This window comes from Pseudochaenichthys georgianus, unplaced genomic scaffold (assembly GCF_902827115.2).
Source record: "Pseudochaenichthys georgianus unplaced genomic scaffold, fPseGeo1.2 scaffold_665_arrow_ctg1, whole genome shotgun sequence".
Classification (NCBI taxonomy): domain Eukaryota; kingdom Metazoa; phylum Chordata; class Actinopteri; order Perciformes; family Channichthyidae; genus Pseudochaenichthys; species Pseudochaenichthys georgianus.
The window spans coordinates 71,687-89,528 of record NW_027263219.1 but is presented as its reverse complement, the minus strand read 5'-3'; the positions used below and the strand labels follow the sequence as shown (position 1 = coordinate 89,528).

At 40.0% G+C, this 17,842-nt stretch overlaps 1 protein-coding gene across 4 annotated transcripts in view; it reads left to right on the top strand.

The window, feature by feature from the left end:
- Nucleotides 1-340: 340 nt before the first annotated feature.
- Nucleotides 341-17,842, top strand: part of heatr1 (HEAT repeat containing 1) — a 76,388-nt gene continuing 58,886 nt past the window's right edge. For 3 of the 4 annotated variants that reach the window (XM_034079611.2, XM_034079614.2, XM_034079610.2), the window contains exons 1-12: nucleotides 341-442; nucleotides 1,613-1,743; nucleotides 3,682-3,898; nucleotides 4,666-4,804; nucleotides 5,052-5,153; nucleotides 5,546-5,686; nucleotides 6,202-6,410; nucleotides 6,490-6,632; nucleotides 12,700-12,784; nucleotides 12,889-12,990; nucleotides 14,910-15,027; nucleotides 17,163-17,267. In XM_034079611.2, the coding sequence (XP_033935502.1) occupies nucleotides 1,620-1,743; nucleotides 3,682-3,898; nucleotides 4,666-4,804; nucleotides 5,052-5,153; nucleotides 5,546-5,686; nucleotides 6,202-6,410; nucleotides 6,490-6,632; nucleotides 12,700-12,784; nucleotides 12,889-12,990; nucleotides 14,910-15,027; nucleotides 17,163-17,267 (1,485 nt within the window). In that variant the 5' untranslated portion in view covers nucleotides 341-442; nucleotides 1,613-1,619. The remainder of the gene's footprint in view (nucleotides 443-1,612; nucleotides 1,744-3,681; nucleotides 3,899-4,665; nucleotides 4,805-5,051; nucleotides 5,154-5,545; nucleotides 5,687-6,201; nucleotides 6,411-6,489; nucleotides 6,633-12,699; nucleotides 12,785-12,888; nucleotides 12,991-14,909; nucleotides 15,028-17,162; nucleotides 17,268-17,842) is intronic. The other variant, XM_034079613.2, reaches the window with a different exon arrangement.

Below are 17,842 nucleotides of genomic sequence, written 5' to 3'. Positions count from 1 at the left end.
GGAGACCTTTAAGTCTTGCTCTTGACTTGGTCTCGACCTCTTAGTCTTTTTCTCACTGTTTGGTTTGGTATTCAACAGTTATCAACATGTAAAACTTATATTATCGGGGTCATTAGAAAGAATAACCTATGTTTGTAAGTCCATCATTATTTGGAACAATGATACATTTTTCTGAACGTAATCCATATGTTTATAATGTTGGTAATATTCATGTTTTCTTATTTTATTTTACTTTGTATATATACCCCTAATGAAGACAGTTTTGTGTACATAAAAACGTCATTAATAAACAACTGTACCACACAGTACCGCTGGAGGCCGCTACCCTGTGAAGTCTGGAGAAGAAGAAGAATAAGCGCCGCCCACTGTGCTGTGCTGTACTCCCCACTTCCCGTAAACCGGATATAGTATTCCACGTGTTTTTGGGATTTACAGATAACAGGTAAGAGTGTTTAATTTGAAGTAAATATATGTATGTATGTATAGTAGATACATATATTTACTTTTATAACACCAGCACAGTCGGTCGATATTAAGAAGCTAACTATTGCTTCTTAATATCGACACACTGCTGGTGTCTGTATGTTTGGAACGCTGCTTTTTTCAGAAGTGAGAAATTAGCAAGTTAGCTCAACATGCTAACATGTGTTTGTTCGAAACATAAGAGATAATGAGTTTTATAATAGCCTGAATATAAAATAAAGTAGGTGTGCCTGTAGAGAAGGGTCTGTCTGCAGTCCTCACACTGGATTACTGTCTGAAATACCAGTTAAAGGGATCATTGCCGGATATGAAATCCATATAATGCTCAACTTTCTGCACTTTAACACGTGTTAATGTCAACATTGTAGTTTTACATTTGAAATATAATCACTGTAGTTTACAATATATTGTTCTAAATTCACTGTCCTAATGGTTTAGTGTTAGCTTCTGTTGTATATTTTTAATGCTAAATAGTTTCTTAAAAATACTTGTTATCATCTTTGATTGTCTATTACAACTTATTTTCTTATGTTGTTCATGTCTGCACCACTACACACCACAGCTGATTCCTTGTGTGTGTGTAAACCTGACAATAACCCTGATTTAAACCAAACCTCATTACAATCAAAATAACTTATTTAACTAACTATTTATTTATACTTTAAAATAAAAACCATAACAGGTCCAGTTTTGAGAGTCTGGAAACAGCACTTTGCATTAAAATGACTTTAATATTAACCCATTATAAAAACATTAATTTAGTAGGGTTTTAAACACATTTTTGAAGTCATAACCGAGGCTCACACACATTTTAGTATATCAAAATACATAATGGCTTAATAAAGTCACAATAAACCTGCTATTAGTACATACAGTATTTTGTAATATGCATTTTATTTTTACATGTTTACATTAAAAAGTACTTGGATAATTAAAATAAATAGACATATTTTGATTGCAGTTCTGAAACAGTGTTTAATTGCTGAATCAGAATTCCTTTATTACAGTTTCACAGCATGTATGGTGTTGATAATTGCACCATGCAGTTGCAGAAGAAAGTGTGTGTTTTGCAGGTTTATTGCAGATGTATGTAAACTCAATCTCAATGAGTGTGTCAATGTCTCTGCAGATAAACTATGACGTCGTTGGCACAGCAGCTGAAGCGTCTGGCCGTGACTCAGACGCCTAAGGAGGTCGTCTCGCTTCTTTTTGACCCAAAAGATGCCGCCTCCATGGACCGCAGCACCTTTTACGCCCTGGGTGAGTCCCAACACCGACACAAAATAACCCCCTCCCTCAGACACCTGCAGGATATTAACTAGGGGTGGGAATCACCAGGCTCCCCACGGTACGATATACTTAAGCCACGATACAATAGAATTGCGATTCTACGATATGCTAAGTATTGCGATACAATATATTGATTGATATCTGTTGGAGCTATATATTGCTTTATATTATTTAATAGTTAAACATTTAATTTCTTGCTATTATTGTTTATAGTAAATGTATTCTTAGTAGGGCTGTCAGTCGATTAAAATATTTAATCGCGATTAATCGCATGATTGTCCATAGTTAATCGCGATTAATCGCACATTTTTGATCTGTTCTAAATGTACCCTAGAGGAATATTTTTCAAGTTTTTAATACTCTTATCAACATATCAGTGGACAAATATGCTTTATGCTAATGTTTTAGTATCATTTGAACAATGACATATTCTCATGAATATTAAACAACAACCTCTGAACATTACAAATATTCGCCTCAATTCAACCTGGAACCTCTCTCATACAATAGTGTGTGTGTGTGTGTGTGTGTGTGTGTGTGTGTGTGTGTGTGTGTGTGTGTGTGTGTGTGTGTGTGTGTGTGTGTGTGTGTGTGTGTGTGTGTGTGTGTGTGTGTGTGTGTGTGAGCTATGTGCAACTCAAGGCATATGCTCGAACCGGAGCTGCCTGGAAGCTGCAATCATGTTCATGTATCCGTGCTGAGTGTGCTGACTTCTCCTACAATGTCCCACTGTCTGGCTTCCTGCATAAAGTCAAGTGCTCTGCGCAGTTGTGGCAAAATGTCGCTCCTCTGTTTTCATTTAAACAGCTCCTTATATCCGTTAGCGCAGCTAGCTAGCACCAGATGCTAACAACAACAATGCACGTAAGGTCTCTCTCTCGCTCGCTCGGGCCACACACACACACACACACCCTCCCGGTCCTCCCAATAGCCAGTTGGTGCCTGCCGGTGAGTGTGGAAGTGTGGTCTGCTGCAAGCAGGCAGCATGAGCGGAGCTGTCAGCATCAGTTTGTAGACGGTATTTTAAACTCGATGCGAAAAAAAATACACATGCGTTAATCGCGTTAAAATAATTAGTTATTAACGCGTTAACTTGACAGCCCTAATTCTTAGTTATTGTTTTTATTTTTGAAGGCATATATATTTGCTGATTATTTATTGCAATGCTATTATTAATACAGGCTGTAGCCTGTATTATTAATAATAGCAGCATTGCAATAAATAAATTGTGCACGCATTGCGCATCTTCAAATGGATGCACTCAAAAAGCATTGTTGAGGTTGAGCTGTGATAGACCAACGTCTTTTCGCAGAGCTTGCATTTAACTTCCTTTGGACTTGTAAGTTCGAAGTAGTTCCACGAGGAGGAACTCTTTTTACCTGCCGCTTTGTTCATATTTAGTCGCAGTGTGAGGGAGAGCGGGGGTGGAGTTGGTGTGTAGCTTGCTGCAGCAGCAGTCGGTTCTGCACGCAGGCTTCCTCCAAGTTTACAGTAAAACAAACTGGTGGTGTGACCAATGGCCATTTACAATTATTAATACTATTACTATTATTAGCATTAGTCTATATTTTGGTTGAAACTAAGCCAGAAAATAAATAAAAATACATGAATAATAATAAAAATATATATAAATAAAATCGATTTTTAAAAATAATATTCGATTATGGAGACTGTAACGAATATTCGGATAATCACTGGCATCCCTAATATATATATATATATATATATATATATATATATATATATATATATATAAAAATAATAGAATACAAATAAAAAGTGCAAGAAGTCTATATGCATGTAAATGGAATATGATATGTACAAGAACAGAATGTGAAATTAAATAATGTACATTTAAGGTTCATTTCCCCCACCCCTAATATTAACCCCGTTCCCCATCGTTCCCAGGCTGCACGGGGCTGGAGGTGCTGCTGGGAATCGAACCGGCCTTCCAGGAGTTCAAGAACAGTCTGTTCAGCCGTGCCTCGCTGACGCTTGAGCGCAGTGTCCAGAGCAAAGAGGTCAACGAGAAGCTGGACGCCGCCATCGCCCTGTTCCTCGCCCGGCTCTGCCCCTACTTCCTGCTGAAGCCGGCGCACAAGTGCATCGAGTGGCTCGTCCACCGGTAGATAAAAACTATTATTCATATTTATCTTCCATAACATCAGCGTCCACAGTAAGGAGACGTAAGGAATTTCACTAGCTGTGTCTCACCGTGTCTTCTCCTATTAGCATTAGCACATTTTCCTGTAAATATGTCTAGTTCTTCCTGACATTATAAAGACTTTACTTGTTTTTTTCCAGCCTTTTTAACACAATTTTACACATGTTTACTGCTTTATCAGTGTTAGAATAATATCACTTGTCACCGGCTTGAGTTTCAATATACATGTATTTATTATCCTTGCAAGATTGGAAGTAGTTATCACATACAGAGCATTTGGTACAACTAGTTCCTGAATAGTGTCCTTCACATGCTGATATACAAGAGAGAGAGTTACACAGTGGATGGAGGAATAGAAAGCAGTATTCAATGTTTACTTCAGATTAGCTCCACATCAGAAATGAGCATGCTTGTCATATGTCTATCTCCATAGAGGCTGAATCATAATGTTAATCACATAGCTATCATATGCCTCAAACAGTGTGTCCTGACGCTCTTCCAGGTAATCATACATCCTGTCATGTACTCAGCTACAGTTGGCTTTGTTATCATGGGCTACTCTGATATTGGAAGAGTACATTCAGTATTTTCTCAACAATCGGTCTACAGTATTCACTGGTACATGTCCAATATGTATGTAATGTAAAGCGCTCTATTAAAAAATGAAAATACTTATAAAATATTATAATTTAACGATGTTTTATATCAGTTAATTACCCCTCCCCCAGGTTCCACATCCAGCGCTATAACGCTGACAGTCTGCTGGGCTGTGCTCTGCCGTATCACAACACCAAGGTGTTCGTCAGAGTGCTGCAGCTGCTCCACTTGCGGGAGAAAACAAACTGGAGCTGGCTGCACCCTGTGCAGGTAAACACACACCACCTCCAGAGCATGGTGCAGTCAAAGGGTCAAGATGTATTGAAGACAGGGTTTTGGGGTCCTAGGGGACACATAATGATGTCACTGTTGCGGAAGTAAACAAAGGAGTAGCCCTGATGTGGTGTGTGTATATATTTATTTGTGTATATATTTATTTATTTGTTATATATATTTATTTATTTATTTATTTTTATATATATTTATTTTTATATATTTATTTGTTTGTTGTGGACAGAAAGCCGGCGTCCCTCTCTCCAGAGAAGCTCTGGTTTCTCACTGCTGCTCCGACCTCAGCTTCATGGACTTCATCTGCAGCCTCGTCACCAAATCCATACAGGTAAACAAATCCATAAATAACAACAACAATAAAGTAGAAGGCTTCAGGCGCTCTGCTTCAAGGTAAAAATACATAATACAGTATAAAAGTAGAAGTACTTAAGACTCTTCGTCACTTCATTTTATATACCGTGAAGAACTTTTGTTTGTATAATTGAGATGTCGGTGATATTTTGAGAAAATATTCGGAATCTCTGATTTAAAGTCGTTCATTTCTCAAAATAACATTTAGAGTTAACCAGTCACACCTTTAAATCCTCACTTAAATCTTGAACAATACTCAGGTATAAATAAACATATTTTATGAATGCTAAATCTTATTCTCCACTTCTTCTTCCTCCCCCTCTTCCTCTTCTTTTTCCTCCGCTTCCTCCTTCTCTTCTTTCTCCTCAGGCGTACTCCGGTGCAACAGAAAGTAGTTCCAAACTCCGGGTGGTGTTCACGTTCTACGCCTCCGTCATCGTTTCCTCTCTAGATTCTGCAAAGAGGATCTCTGACGCTAACATCTCCAAGCTGCTGCCCTTCATCCACCAGGTGAGAGGTGGAGGAGTTGCCTACTTGTCTTCAGGGGACACACTCACCTTTCCCCCATAATTGTACTTTTTTTCAAAATGTTTGACTTTGTTCTCATATTTCTGACAATTTGACATTTATTTCATAATTTTACCTTGCTTTCTGACAATATGGGTGTTGGTGAATATGTAATTATGATGTCCTCTATTGTTTGTTTTTATGTTGTTTTTAAGTTTCATGTGGAACTAAATTGATGCAGGTCTCCCTTGTAAAAGAGATCCATGATCTCAAGGGACCTATCTGTCTAAATAAAGGTTTGAAATGAAATGAAAACCTTTTCTCAATATTTGATTATTTTCTCTGATGTAACATGTTTATGTTCTGATTTAATTTTCTTTCTCAGATTTAGATATTTTTTTCTCACAATAATTTTTTCTCTCAGAATTTGACTATTTTTCTCATTTTTTTTATATTTGTATCCTCAGGATCTGTCCTCTCCCCTTCCTGATTTCAGATCTGTATATTTCTATCCTCAGGGTCTGTCCTCCCCCCTCCCTGATTTCACGGCGGCCTCCTACATGTTGGTGTGTCAGCTGGCGGTAAAGCAGGTCCTGAAGCAGCGCCTGGTCGAGGCTCTGTCCTTGTCCGTCTGCAGGTCTCTGATCCAGGATCAGCGGCTCCTGAAGGAGGGTCTGGGCTGCCTCACTGTGCTGATGCAGAGCCAGGGGGAGGGCCCTGGCAACAAGTAGGTCTTAAGATACCCTGAGACACCTGTTCAGGTACCCTGTGTTTGTGTGTCCTTACAGTTGTGTGTTTGTGTTCAGAGCGCTGAGAGTCTTGATCTCGGTGCCGTTGCTGGTCTCCTCTCTGCAGGAGATGTCTGTCTCTCACGACGTCAGCCCCCTGCTGAAACACCTGCTGCCTCACCTACTGCACCAGCTGCTCACATGTAAACCAGGTCAGAGAGGTGTGTGTGTGTGTGTGTGTGTGTGTGTGTGTGTGTGTGTGTGTGTGTGTGTGTGTGTGTGTGTGTGTGTGTGTGTGTGTGTGTGTGTGTGTGTGTGTGTGTGTGTGTGTGTGTGTGTGTGTGTGTGTGTGTGTGTGTGTGTGTGTGTGTGTGTGTGTGTGGAGAAAGCACAGCAGCACTCTGTCTGATGGACAGAACTGTGTTCATGACAACTTATATATTTACTTTTACTTCATTGACAGTGCGGTATAATGAGACAATAGCAGGATGCGGACGCACACACATATATATTTATATTTCAGAATCAGACAAGTATAGGGATGGGTATCGTCTGAAATTTATCGATTCTGCTTATCGATTCCAAAATTGTAAAAGAAAGAGGTCAAATGTTGAGATAAAAACAATATCTTTATTCTTTTAAGCTTTAACTGAAATTTTTCCAAATAAAAAAAAATACATGCAATACGAATGTATTACACAATAGCTGTGCTTTATTTTAACTGAGGTAGCAGCAGGAAACCTACTGATTAAAAGTAAGCATATAACACCAAACTAACTGAGACCCGTCTGTCTGCCGCATCTACACACACACACACACACTGTCCCACACTGTACCACACGCACCTACACACTGTACAACACGCACCTACACACTGTAGCCTACCACACACACGCCTACAGCTCCTAAAGCATATAATATATATCAGGACACACCCGTTGTATATTTTATTATGTGAAGCACTAAATGGTTTTAGAAAAATATCGACTCTTTGTTTGTAGATATCTACTAAACTAAAGCATACCAATAAAGAGAGTAATGTAGGCCTGTTATACTGAGTGATATATATTATACACACGCTCTGCTTTCTGCACGGACGTCACAGCGTCGCGATTCAAGCAGTTAATCAGGCATGAGAATCACTCACCTTTCGGCGAAATTCGCCGTTTTTAATCCAAAATAGTTCGTTTGTGTGATTCATGTAGATCTGCAATAAAAATATGTTTGGGGTATGGGGGGGTCTGGGACCCGGAGTAATCTGCGGCCGCGAGCTGTTATGTGCCATCATGACACGCATGGTGTTCTTTTTTTATATATTATAATGCAGCGCGAGCTGTGTGCTCGAGTCTTCCTGCCTGCCGGCTCTGCTGCTCCGCGATGATGGTCTAGCTTCAGCAGCCACATTACCTACGGGTGCGTTCGTTAATATTAACTGTGCGGTCCGGAGTCACTGTGGTACAGACTGGACCGCTGTTGAACAGCTGTTAGAACGGGCCGTTCAGAGCAGAGCTCCCTGTCGGAGCGCAGAGCGTGATGTGCACTGAAAAGTTTTTCTGTTGCAATATTATCGTTGAGCTAGCTAGCTAGCATACATTGTCACTATCTGCTAACGTTAGCTTTAGCCTTCGTTTTCTAATAGTTTTTTTTTCATAGGCTATAAACGGAGGTGGTATAAGTATAGATCTTGTACTTGAGTAAAAGTAGAAGCACTCAGATCTTGTACTACAGTAAAAGTAGAAGTACTCAGATCTTGTACTTGATTAAAAGCAGAAATACTCAGATCTTGTATTTGATTAAAAGCAGAAATACTCAGATCTTGTACTTGAGTAAAAGTAGGAGTACTCAGGTCTTGTACTTGAGTAAAAGTAGAAGTACCAGAGTGTAGGAAGGAATACTCTGTTAGTAAAAGTACTGCATTCAAAATGTTCCTCAAGTAAAAGTAGAAAAGTATTCTCATCAAAATATAGTGAAAGTAGCGACAGTAAAAGTAGTCGTTGTGCAGATTGGTCCATTTCAGAATAATATATATGATATGTTTTATAACGATTGATCATGAAAGTGTTCTCAAAGCTGGTAAAGGTGCATCTAGTTTGAATGACTTTGTATACTGCAGGGTAGCTTGTGCATTTACTCCAGGTGGAACTAAAGTCTGATTCAACACTTGATTCGATTTCACATCATTCATCCACATCTGTAAAGTAACTAAAGGTATTAATACATGTAGTGGAGTCAAAGTACACCATTTACCTCTGAACTGTAGAGGAGAAGAAGAACAAAGTAGCAAAACATTGAAATATGTAAATAAAGTACAAGTATCTCAAAATTGTACCCAAGTATAGTACTTGAGTTTATGAATTTAGTTACTTTACACCAGATGCCATAAAGATAGAAAGACTAAGCCTTGCACAGAGGCATGACAATAGATTTTCAAAATGCTCAACAGTGCTGCCAAAATTATAAACTGACTGCTACACAATTAAAATAAATGCTTTTATATATTTCTATTAGATGTGACTCTTTAGCGTTTCTGTTATTATTAACATTGCTGCTTTAGTTGTTTTGACTGATAAAATCCTGTTATTCCTCATTTTAAAGCCGATATTCCGTGGGGTCGGGGGGCTCGGGTCCTTGTCACCTTTTCCATACCTGATGAGTTTGCATCCCTGATAATACTTAGTAAGGAGGCCATAATATTTTTGACTCATGGCTGAAGTTAAGTTTCTCCAGCTCTCCCCAGGTTGGCAAAAACATGCATCTCAAAATGCATCAGATTGATGCTTTAAAATATGGAATATTCAACATTTTCTTCCGGGGGAGCATGCCCCCTAGAGGGATAATATACTTCTCACCTTTTTCAACCCTGACCCGTTTTCATGCCAGGTTAATACATATCCAGCAGTTTGCAGAGCTGTCATTGGCTGAGATCAGTCTGGCCGTGCGTCATGACTCTTTTAAACATCACTGTTGCCGGAAATACATCCGGAGGAGCCATCAGTTTATCCTCGGTTATAGCTCCTCCAGAGAGCCTCCTCGGTCCTCGATGTGCATTTAGAGAAATGAGATGTCCTTCAACTAGGGCTGATTAAAAATCGAAATCGCGATTTATTTTTATATATATATTTATTTTTTCTTCTTCTGTGTCAGTTATCCACACCAATCAGAAGTGCTGTGCTCCACATGTACCAGCCAATCAGAAGTGGCCCATGATAGAAGGTGATAGACAGATTGATCCAATCACCTGCAAAGTAATTTTTAAAGTGCCTGCCCTTTCTGAATCGCAATCGCAATATTTGTCACAAAAAAAAAATCGGAATTAGATTCTTTCCCAAAATCGTGCAGTCCTACCTTCAACATGGCGCGCTGAAATCCATTTCCGGGTCACTACCGGAGGACCGAGGAGTCGAGGAGGGGAAATTAGAGAAATGAGAAACCTTCCGTGTGTGTGTCTCAGTGTGTTAACTTGTGTGTGTCTGTTTGTTTACCTGCGTTTTTACACTGAACAAAAATATAAATGCAACACTTTTGTTTTTGCTCCCATTTTTTCATGAGATGAACTCAAAGATCTAAAACGTTTTTTATATACACAAAATAACCATTTATCTCAAATATTGTTCACAAATCTGAAAAAATCTGTGATAGTGAGCACTTCTCCTTTGCCGAGATAATCCATCCCACCTCACAGGTGTGGCATAGGCTGGCCACAATAAAAGGCTACTCTAAAATGTTCAGTTTTATCACACAGCACAATGCCACAGATGTCGCAAGTTTTGAGGGATCGTGCAATTGGCATGCTGACAGCAGGAATGTCCACCAGAGCTGTTGCCCGTGAATTGAATGTTCATTTCTCTACCATAAGCCGTCTCCAAAGGCGTTTCAGAGAATTTGGCAGTACATCCAACCGGCCTCACAACCGCAGACCACGTGTAACCACACCAGCCCAGGACCTCCACATCCAGCATGTTCACCTCCAAGATCGTCTGAGAGCAGCCACTCGGACAGCTGCTGCAACAATCGGTTTGCATAACCAAAGACTTTCTGCACAAACTGTCAGAAACCATCTCAGGGAAGCTCATCTGCATGCTCGTCGTCCTCATCGGGGTCTGGACCTGACTCTAGGTCGTCGTCGTCGTAACCGACTTGAATGCCCACATTCGATGGCGTCTGGCACGTTGGAGAGGTGTTCTCTTCACGGATGAATCCCGGTTTTCACTGTTCAGGGCAGATGGCAGACAGCGTGTGTGGCGTTGTGTGGGTGAGCGGTTTTCTGATGTCAATGTTGTGACTCGAGTGGCCCATGGTATGAGCAGGCGTATATGTTATGGACAACGAACACAGGTGCATTTTATTGATGGCATTGTGAATGCACAGAGATACCGTGACGAGATCCTGAGGCCCATTGTTGTGCCATTCATCCACAACCATCACCTCATGTTGCAGCATGATAATACACGGCCCCATGTTGCAAGGATCTGTACACAATTCCTGGATGCTGAAAACATCCCAGTTCTTGCATGGCCAGCATACTCACCGGACATGTCACCCATTGAGCATGTTTGGGATGCTCTGGATCGGCGTATACGACAGCGTGTTCCAGTTCCTGCCAATATCCAGCAACTTGGCACAGCCATTGAAGAGGAGTGGACCAACATTCCACAGGCCAAACAACCTGATCAACTCTATCCCAAGGAGATGTGTTGCACTGCGTGAGGCAAATGGTGGTCACACCAGATACTAACTGCTGGTCAAGCTGCTCCACTGTCTCACATGGTGTTCCTCAGGGGTCAGTATTGGGTCCACTCCTGTTTATTGTCTACCTGCTCCCCCTTGGCACTATCCTCCGTCATCATGATGTCCATTTCCACTGTTACGCCGACGATACCCAGGTCTACATTTCCAGCAAACCCAACACTGCCCTCCCCCCAACCTCTCTCACCAACTGCTTCCAGGACATCAGGAGCTGGATGAGCAGGAACCTCCTAAAACTCAACGGCAGAAAAACCGAAGCCCTGCTGGTTGGCACCAAAACCACCCTCTCCAAAACCTCATCCTCCCCTGCCTCCAACCTCATCATTGATGGCCACTCCATCCCCTTCTCTGGCCAAGTTAAGAGCCTTGGTGTCATCCTGGACAGCTCCCTCTCATTTTCACCTCACATAAATAATATCACCCGGACTGCCTTCTTCCACATACGCAACATCTCCAGACTCCGCCCATCCCTTTCTCAATCGAACACTGAAGTCCTGGTCAATGCATTTGTCACGTCCCGCATCGACTACTGTAACGCCATCCTCTCAGGCATACCCACCAAGCTCATCAATAAACTACAAATCATACAGAACTCCGCAGCCCGGATCATCACCGGCACCAAGGCCTCCAAACACATCACCCCCATCCTCATCCAACTCCACTGGCTCCCCGTTCAATCCCGTATCAACTTCAAAAACCTACTGCTCACTTACAAAGCCCTACATAACCTGGCCCCCCCCTATCTGGCTGCCCTTCTTCAGGAGTACACCCCCTCTCGCTCCCTCCGCTCCTCCTCTGCTCAATCACCTTATTCAAATCCCAATTAAAAACCCACCTGTTCAAATCTGCTTACTCACTGTAGTGCTCCCCATTATATGTTTCATTTGTGTCCACTTGACTGTCTCCTCCATGATTTCCTGTTTGTGTTTTTATCTTGTTCTGTTGCCTATTAGCTTTTATTTTATTTATTTAGTTATTTTTTAATTTTTATTTTTAAATGTACGGTGTCCTTGGGTGTCATGAAAAGCGCCTAAAAATAAAATGTATTATTATTATTACTAACTGGTTTTCGGACCCCCCCAATAAAGCAAAACTGCACGTTTCAGAGTGGCCTTTTATTATGGCCAGCCTAAGGCACACCTGTGCAATAATCATGCTGTCTAATCAGCATCTTGATATGCCACACCTGTGAGGTGGGATGGATTATCTCGGCAAAGTAGAAGTGCTCACTATCACAGATTTTTTCAGATTTGTGAACAATATTTGAGAGAAATGGTTATTTTGTGTATATAGAAAATGTTTTAGATCTTTTAGTTCATTTCATGAAAAATGGGAGCAAAAACAAAAGTGTTGCATTTATATTTTTGTTCTGTTTATTCTGTTTGTTTGTTCAGTCTTTTGTTTGTCTCTCAGGTGAGTCTATCTGTCTCCCTGTCTCTCGGTGTGTTTATCTGTGTGTGTCTCTCTGTGCGTTTATCTGTTTGTGTCTCAGTGCATTTACCTGTGTTAACCTGTGCCTCTGTGTTTACCTGTTTCTCTCAGGTGAGTCTCAGACGGAGCTCTCTGTGTTGGAGAATATTCTACAGAACCTCCCTCTGATCAATGGCCTCGACCAAACTGTGGCTCGGTAAACTCCATATAAAACCACCTGAATAAACTCTGAGATAAACCACACATCACATCCCAGTAACACCAGTACCAACACAAGTGATGTGTTTCCGTCTCCTGCAGGCTGTTGCTGGAAGAGTACCTGAGTCAGAGAGACGTCTCTGCAGAGACTCTGTCCTCCATGGACCTGACGCTGCAGCCTCTGATCCGCCTGTTAGAGTCCCGGTCAGTCTGCACCTTTATTATTTTACTGGTGGAGCTTTGAACAGGTAGAAGGTTTGTCCAGTGTTTCCCCGTCAGTGGAGGCACAAACAGAAGTTGTCCTGCTGTGGATTGATCTAATTGGTGCGAATGCTGTTCCACAGCATTCACTATTGTTCTTCAAATCTTTATTCTTCAGTTCTTACGTATGTTTTTTTGGTGTCCAATAACTTCCGCATACTTTCAGCTACAAAAACCATTCAAATATCAAAATATTCAGCCTTTTCAGCACATGATAGGACACTTGAAATGATTTGTATACTTTTTAAACTATTTTTTTTAACATGTAACTCAATGGGAGGAACCTTAAAATCCTCGTTTAGCTTCACCGTGTTTAAAATGCTACTCCACATACTTTCAGCTAGAGACTTCATTGCAACTTTTAAACGGTTACAAGACGTTCAGCTATTAAACTTGTATTCAGATTTTTTATATCAGTCATAGTTTCTGAAAACCATCGGCTGCCCCCTGCCCTCTCTGGAACACATCTCCACCTCCCGCTGCCTCAGCAGAGCTAACAAAATTATAAAGGACAGCTCTCACCCGGGTCACAGACTGTTCTCTCTCCTGCCTTCTGGGAGGAGATACAGGAGCTTCAAGTCACGGACAAACAGACTCAAAAACAGTTTCTACCCCTGGGCCGTCAGGCTGCTCAACCACCACACATAATGCAATAACTGTAACCATTCTCACACATACACACACTTTTAATGCACTTTATATACTATTTTTTATGTCAATATTTTTAACTATTTATTCCCCCGTATGATTGTATGTCCCATTGCTGTGTTTTTTAGTGTTATGTATTTGTTTGTATTTTTTGCACACCGGGACAGAGTTGCCCTCTGAATCTCGTTATACTCTGTGTATAATGACAATAAAAGGCTTTAACTTAACTTTAACTTATCATAGTTTAAGTTTTGGTACATTTTTAGGCCGTTTTCGATTTTATAATGGTTGTCTATGGGAAGGACTCTTCAGGGCTAGAGTGCTTGACGTCATCACTTAGAGCAGGGGCAGCGATATGCGCATGCACGATAGTCACATCGCAGGACGTGCAATTTTTTTTAATGATTCTGTACTACTTCTAGTACTGTTAACACCACTACTACTCATACAGCTACTACTTCGGCTTCTACAACTGCTACTTCTACTTGTACTTACAGTTAACTACTACGTACATTTGATATCTAACTCTTTCAGCCTACTTTCAGCTAGACAAACCATTCAACTATTAAATAATTCAGCTATTTCAGGACATTAACATTTAGTTATTTATACCTTTTAAACTTTTCTTTTAAATATTAAGCTTCACCGCTATTTTTCCTACTCTGGCAGTTTTCCAATTCACTTTCAAGATTTCCAACAGTGCCGTTTGAGCTTCAACAATTTTAATTCAAATAATTTCACTTTTCTGCATCTTTCCACTAAGTTCAGCAAGATACTTACTAGGCTTTGTAGCTAAAAGCAGCTACAGTCACCATTCAGCAATTGACATTTTCAGCAACAAATTTGCGCAGTTTACAGCATTCGCACGCATTTTCAGCAGGACATTTATTTTCTAGTTGGGAGTAGTACCAGACCTTTAAACCTTAAAATATTTCCACTTTTTTATTGTAATATTCCAACTTTAATAATGCTACTTTTCTTCAATATATTTCTAGTTTTTTTCTTAATTGTTCAGAATGGTGAAATAGAAAAAAGAAAAAGAAATCCTTTTTCTCTTGTTATATTCCAACTCTTCTAACATATTCACAATAGTTTTCCTTTAACATATATAATTTAAAAATCTGCAAAAATATTCCTCCGTTTACACTGTAAAATATTCAGACTTTCATTTCAAAACATGCCTTTATTTTGTAATTCTCCCCCCCCCCCCTCAGGTTCTGTGTGGCTCTGGACGGCATCCTGGCAGGTCATGTGACCAGCGTCGACGGCAGTGATCAGAAACGTCTCTTCCACCGCTTCCTGTCTCTGTCCATGAGCGGCGGGAAGTACCAGGTAACCCTGAAGTATTAATACTTCACTGTGTAGTATTTAGTAGTTTCACTTAAGATATAATAATAAATAATATCTAAAGTAGTCCTGCAGAAAGAGGGATAATGAACAGTAGTCATTCCTCACTGTGTAGTAATTATTAATGTCACCTCTCTTATAATAATAATAATAATAATAATAATAATAAATAATATCTAAAGTAGTCCTGCAGAAAGAGGGATAATGAACAGTAGTCATTCCTCACTGTGTAGTAATTATTAATGTCACCTCTCTTATAATAATAATAATAATAAATAATATCTAAAGTAGTCCTGCAGAAAGAGGGATAATGAACAGTAGTCATTCCTCACTGTGTAGTAGGTGGGGGAAATAATCGATACAGCATAGTATCGCGATACTTTGCGTGGCGATATTGTATTGATACACGGATGCCAAGTATCGATATTTTATTATATAAACTGTAGCATATCCCTCCGAAAGATGGTCGTACACTTGACTGATGATTTCAAATGTATTGAAAACTCAAAAAAACAAAGTAAGAGCTACACAAAGAGACAAAACAACAAATACATTTAAGCTACATCCATATGAGCATTACTTTAGAATACGATTAAACAAGTGAACTTCAAATAGTTAGCAAAATTATAATACAGTATATAAACGAATTAAGACAAAAACCACATGTTTATATTACAGTTAACACTAATCTTGTGCCTATAATATATACTTAACTCATATTCGAATACCTGAATCATTTCGAATATTCGATGAATCGTTCCCATCCCTAGTTAAGACATGTATACAATTGCAATAAAAGTAACAAAAACAATGCCATCTCCTTTTCAGGTTCAAATAACACACAATGGGTTATTTACATAAACTATTCAAGTTGAAAATCAATTTTGTAACCAGAAAGGGAAGAGGGACATGGATATGACCCATGTGTTTTGCAATATCGCAATATATTAGGGATGTAACAATACCAAAAACTCACGGTACGATAATATCGCGATAACAAGTCCACGGTACGGTATTTATCGCGATATTGAATAATAAAGGGGGAAAAAAACTCGCTTGGTACTGATGTTGCTGGGATAGCAGTGGTCGCGTTAACTGAATATTTTATTTAACAATGACGGAAAAATCTGAAAGCAGTCTGTCATTTTGACAGATTAGAACAAACTCGGAACAGCGCCAACGTTTCCCCGCAGCGAGGCTCTGGTGTTATGCCGTGTTATGCATGCCCTCCAAAAGGAAATTATATAGTTTCCAAACCGTAATTTGCCGTACAGATCAATACATGTCTGGGAGGTTTTGCTTTACGCTGTGCGCTCTCCCGTGAGGTGCATGGACACACGGCATAACACCGCCCCCCCCCGTTGACAGTTCACGAGCGTGCTCGCTCGTGAACTGTTCAGACCCAACGGGTAATAAGGGATTATGACGACATTTTACGATCCTGTCTGTCAAAATGACGGACAGCGAAAAAGTCTAACGCCACCTCAGTGGGACGGAGAGATATGCTTTGGCCATGGGTGACAGCAGTGGGTCAAACTGTGCATTGTCTCTCCACCACTTCAAAAACAATACAGTTTTTGCCAAGAAGGTGAGGCTTATTGACACGGCGAGATATAAATATACTGTTGGTACTTGTCAATGTCTCTAGGTGTGTAAATGTAGCCCTGTAAATACGATGTCCTTTTGTGTTCTGTTGTTTTATGTTCATGTTGTAACCTACTTGCTGCCATATTAGACAGGTCTCTCTTGAAAAAGAGATCGATGATCTCAATGGGATCACCTGGTTAAATAAAGGTTTAAAAAAAAAAAAAGCGCTTAAAACAAAAGAATTGCGGTAGATTTTGTCAGTCTCACGACGGTATTGGGACGTTTATTTACCGCGATATTCGGTATATCGTTACATCCCTACAATATATCGTATCGTAATACTTAGCATATCGTATCGTGGGGAGCCTGGTGATTCCAACCTCTACTGTGTAGTAATTATTAATGCCGCTTCTCCTATAATAATAATAATAAATATCTGAATGATTCCTGCTGATGGGGGATAATAAACAGTATTAGTATTTAATTTATCGTTATAATAATAATAATAACTAATACCCGATTCCTTTCTGCAGATCTTGGGCGACTCGGACACGTCTCTGCTGCTCAGCCTCAAACACTCTCAGCCGGTGGTCCGAGTCTCCGCTCTGACTCACCTGAAGGACGCTATCACCTACCAGGTAACCATGTTTCACTTCCTGTTAGCACACAGCTCAGACAGTTAGCATCACTGCAGACAACAAAACACAGTCTCTGGATCTATATTTACCTCTGTTTCATTGAAGATATCACATCTTCAGATCGACGCAATTTAAATGTGAAATTCTTATTTTTATTTTTTCAAAATGTTCTAATTCTATCTCAAAGTAATCTGACATGTTTTCATGTCTGGGGGCTTCTTAATATTTAAAAACCTATGAATTTCTTATACTCGAATAACGGGAAAAAACTCAGCAACCTGAAGATATGAGCCATTTTTACCGAAACAAAACACAAGTCTCACAAGAAGCGTTAGCATTAGCCCTTAGTGAAAACAGGCTGATGCTACTTCCGGTGCTAACTAGCAAAAACGATCTTTAAAACGTAATATGTTCTGCACAAACTACATATCAGCTGAAAGTGATATAAGTATCATATCACTGTAGGACACAAACTCACTGAGCTATCAGCCAGAACAGAGCAAGAAAACAACAACAGTGTTCTAAACCAAAACAATAATTATGTCTTACCGTTGCTGTTTTGTGATCAAAAGTCG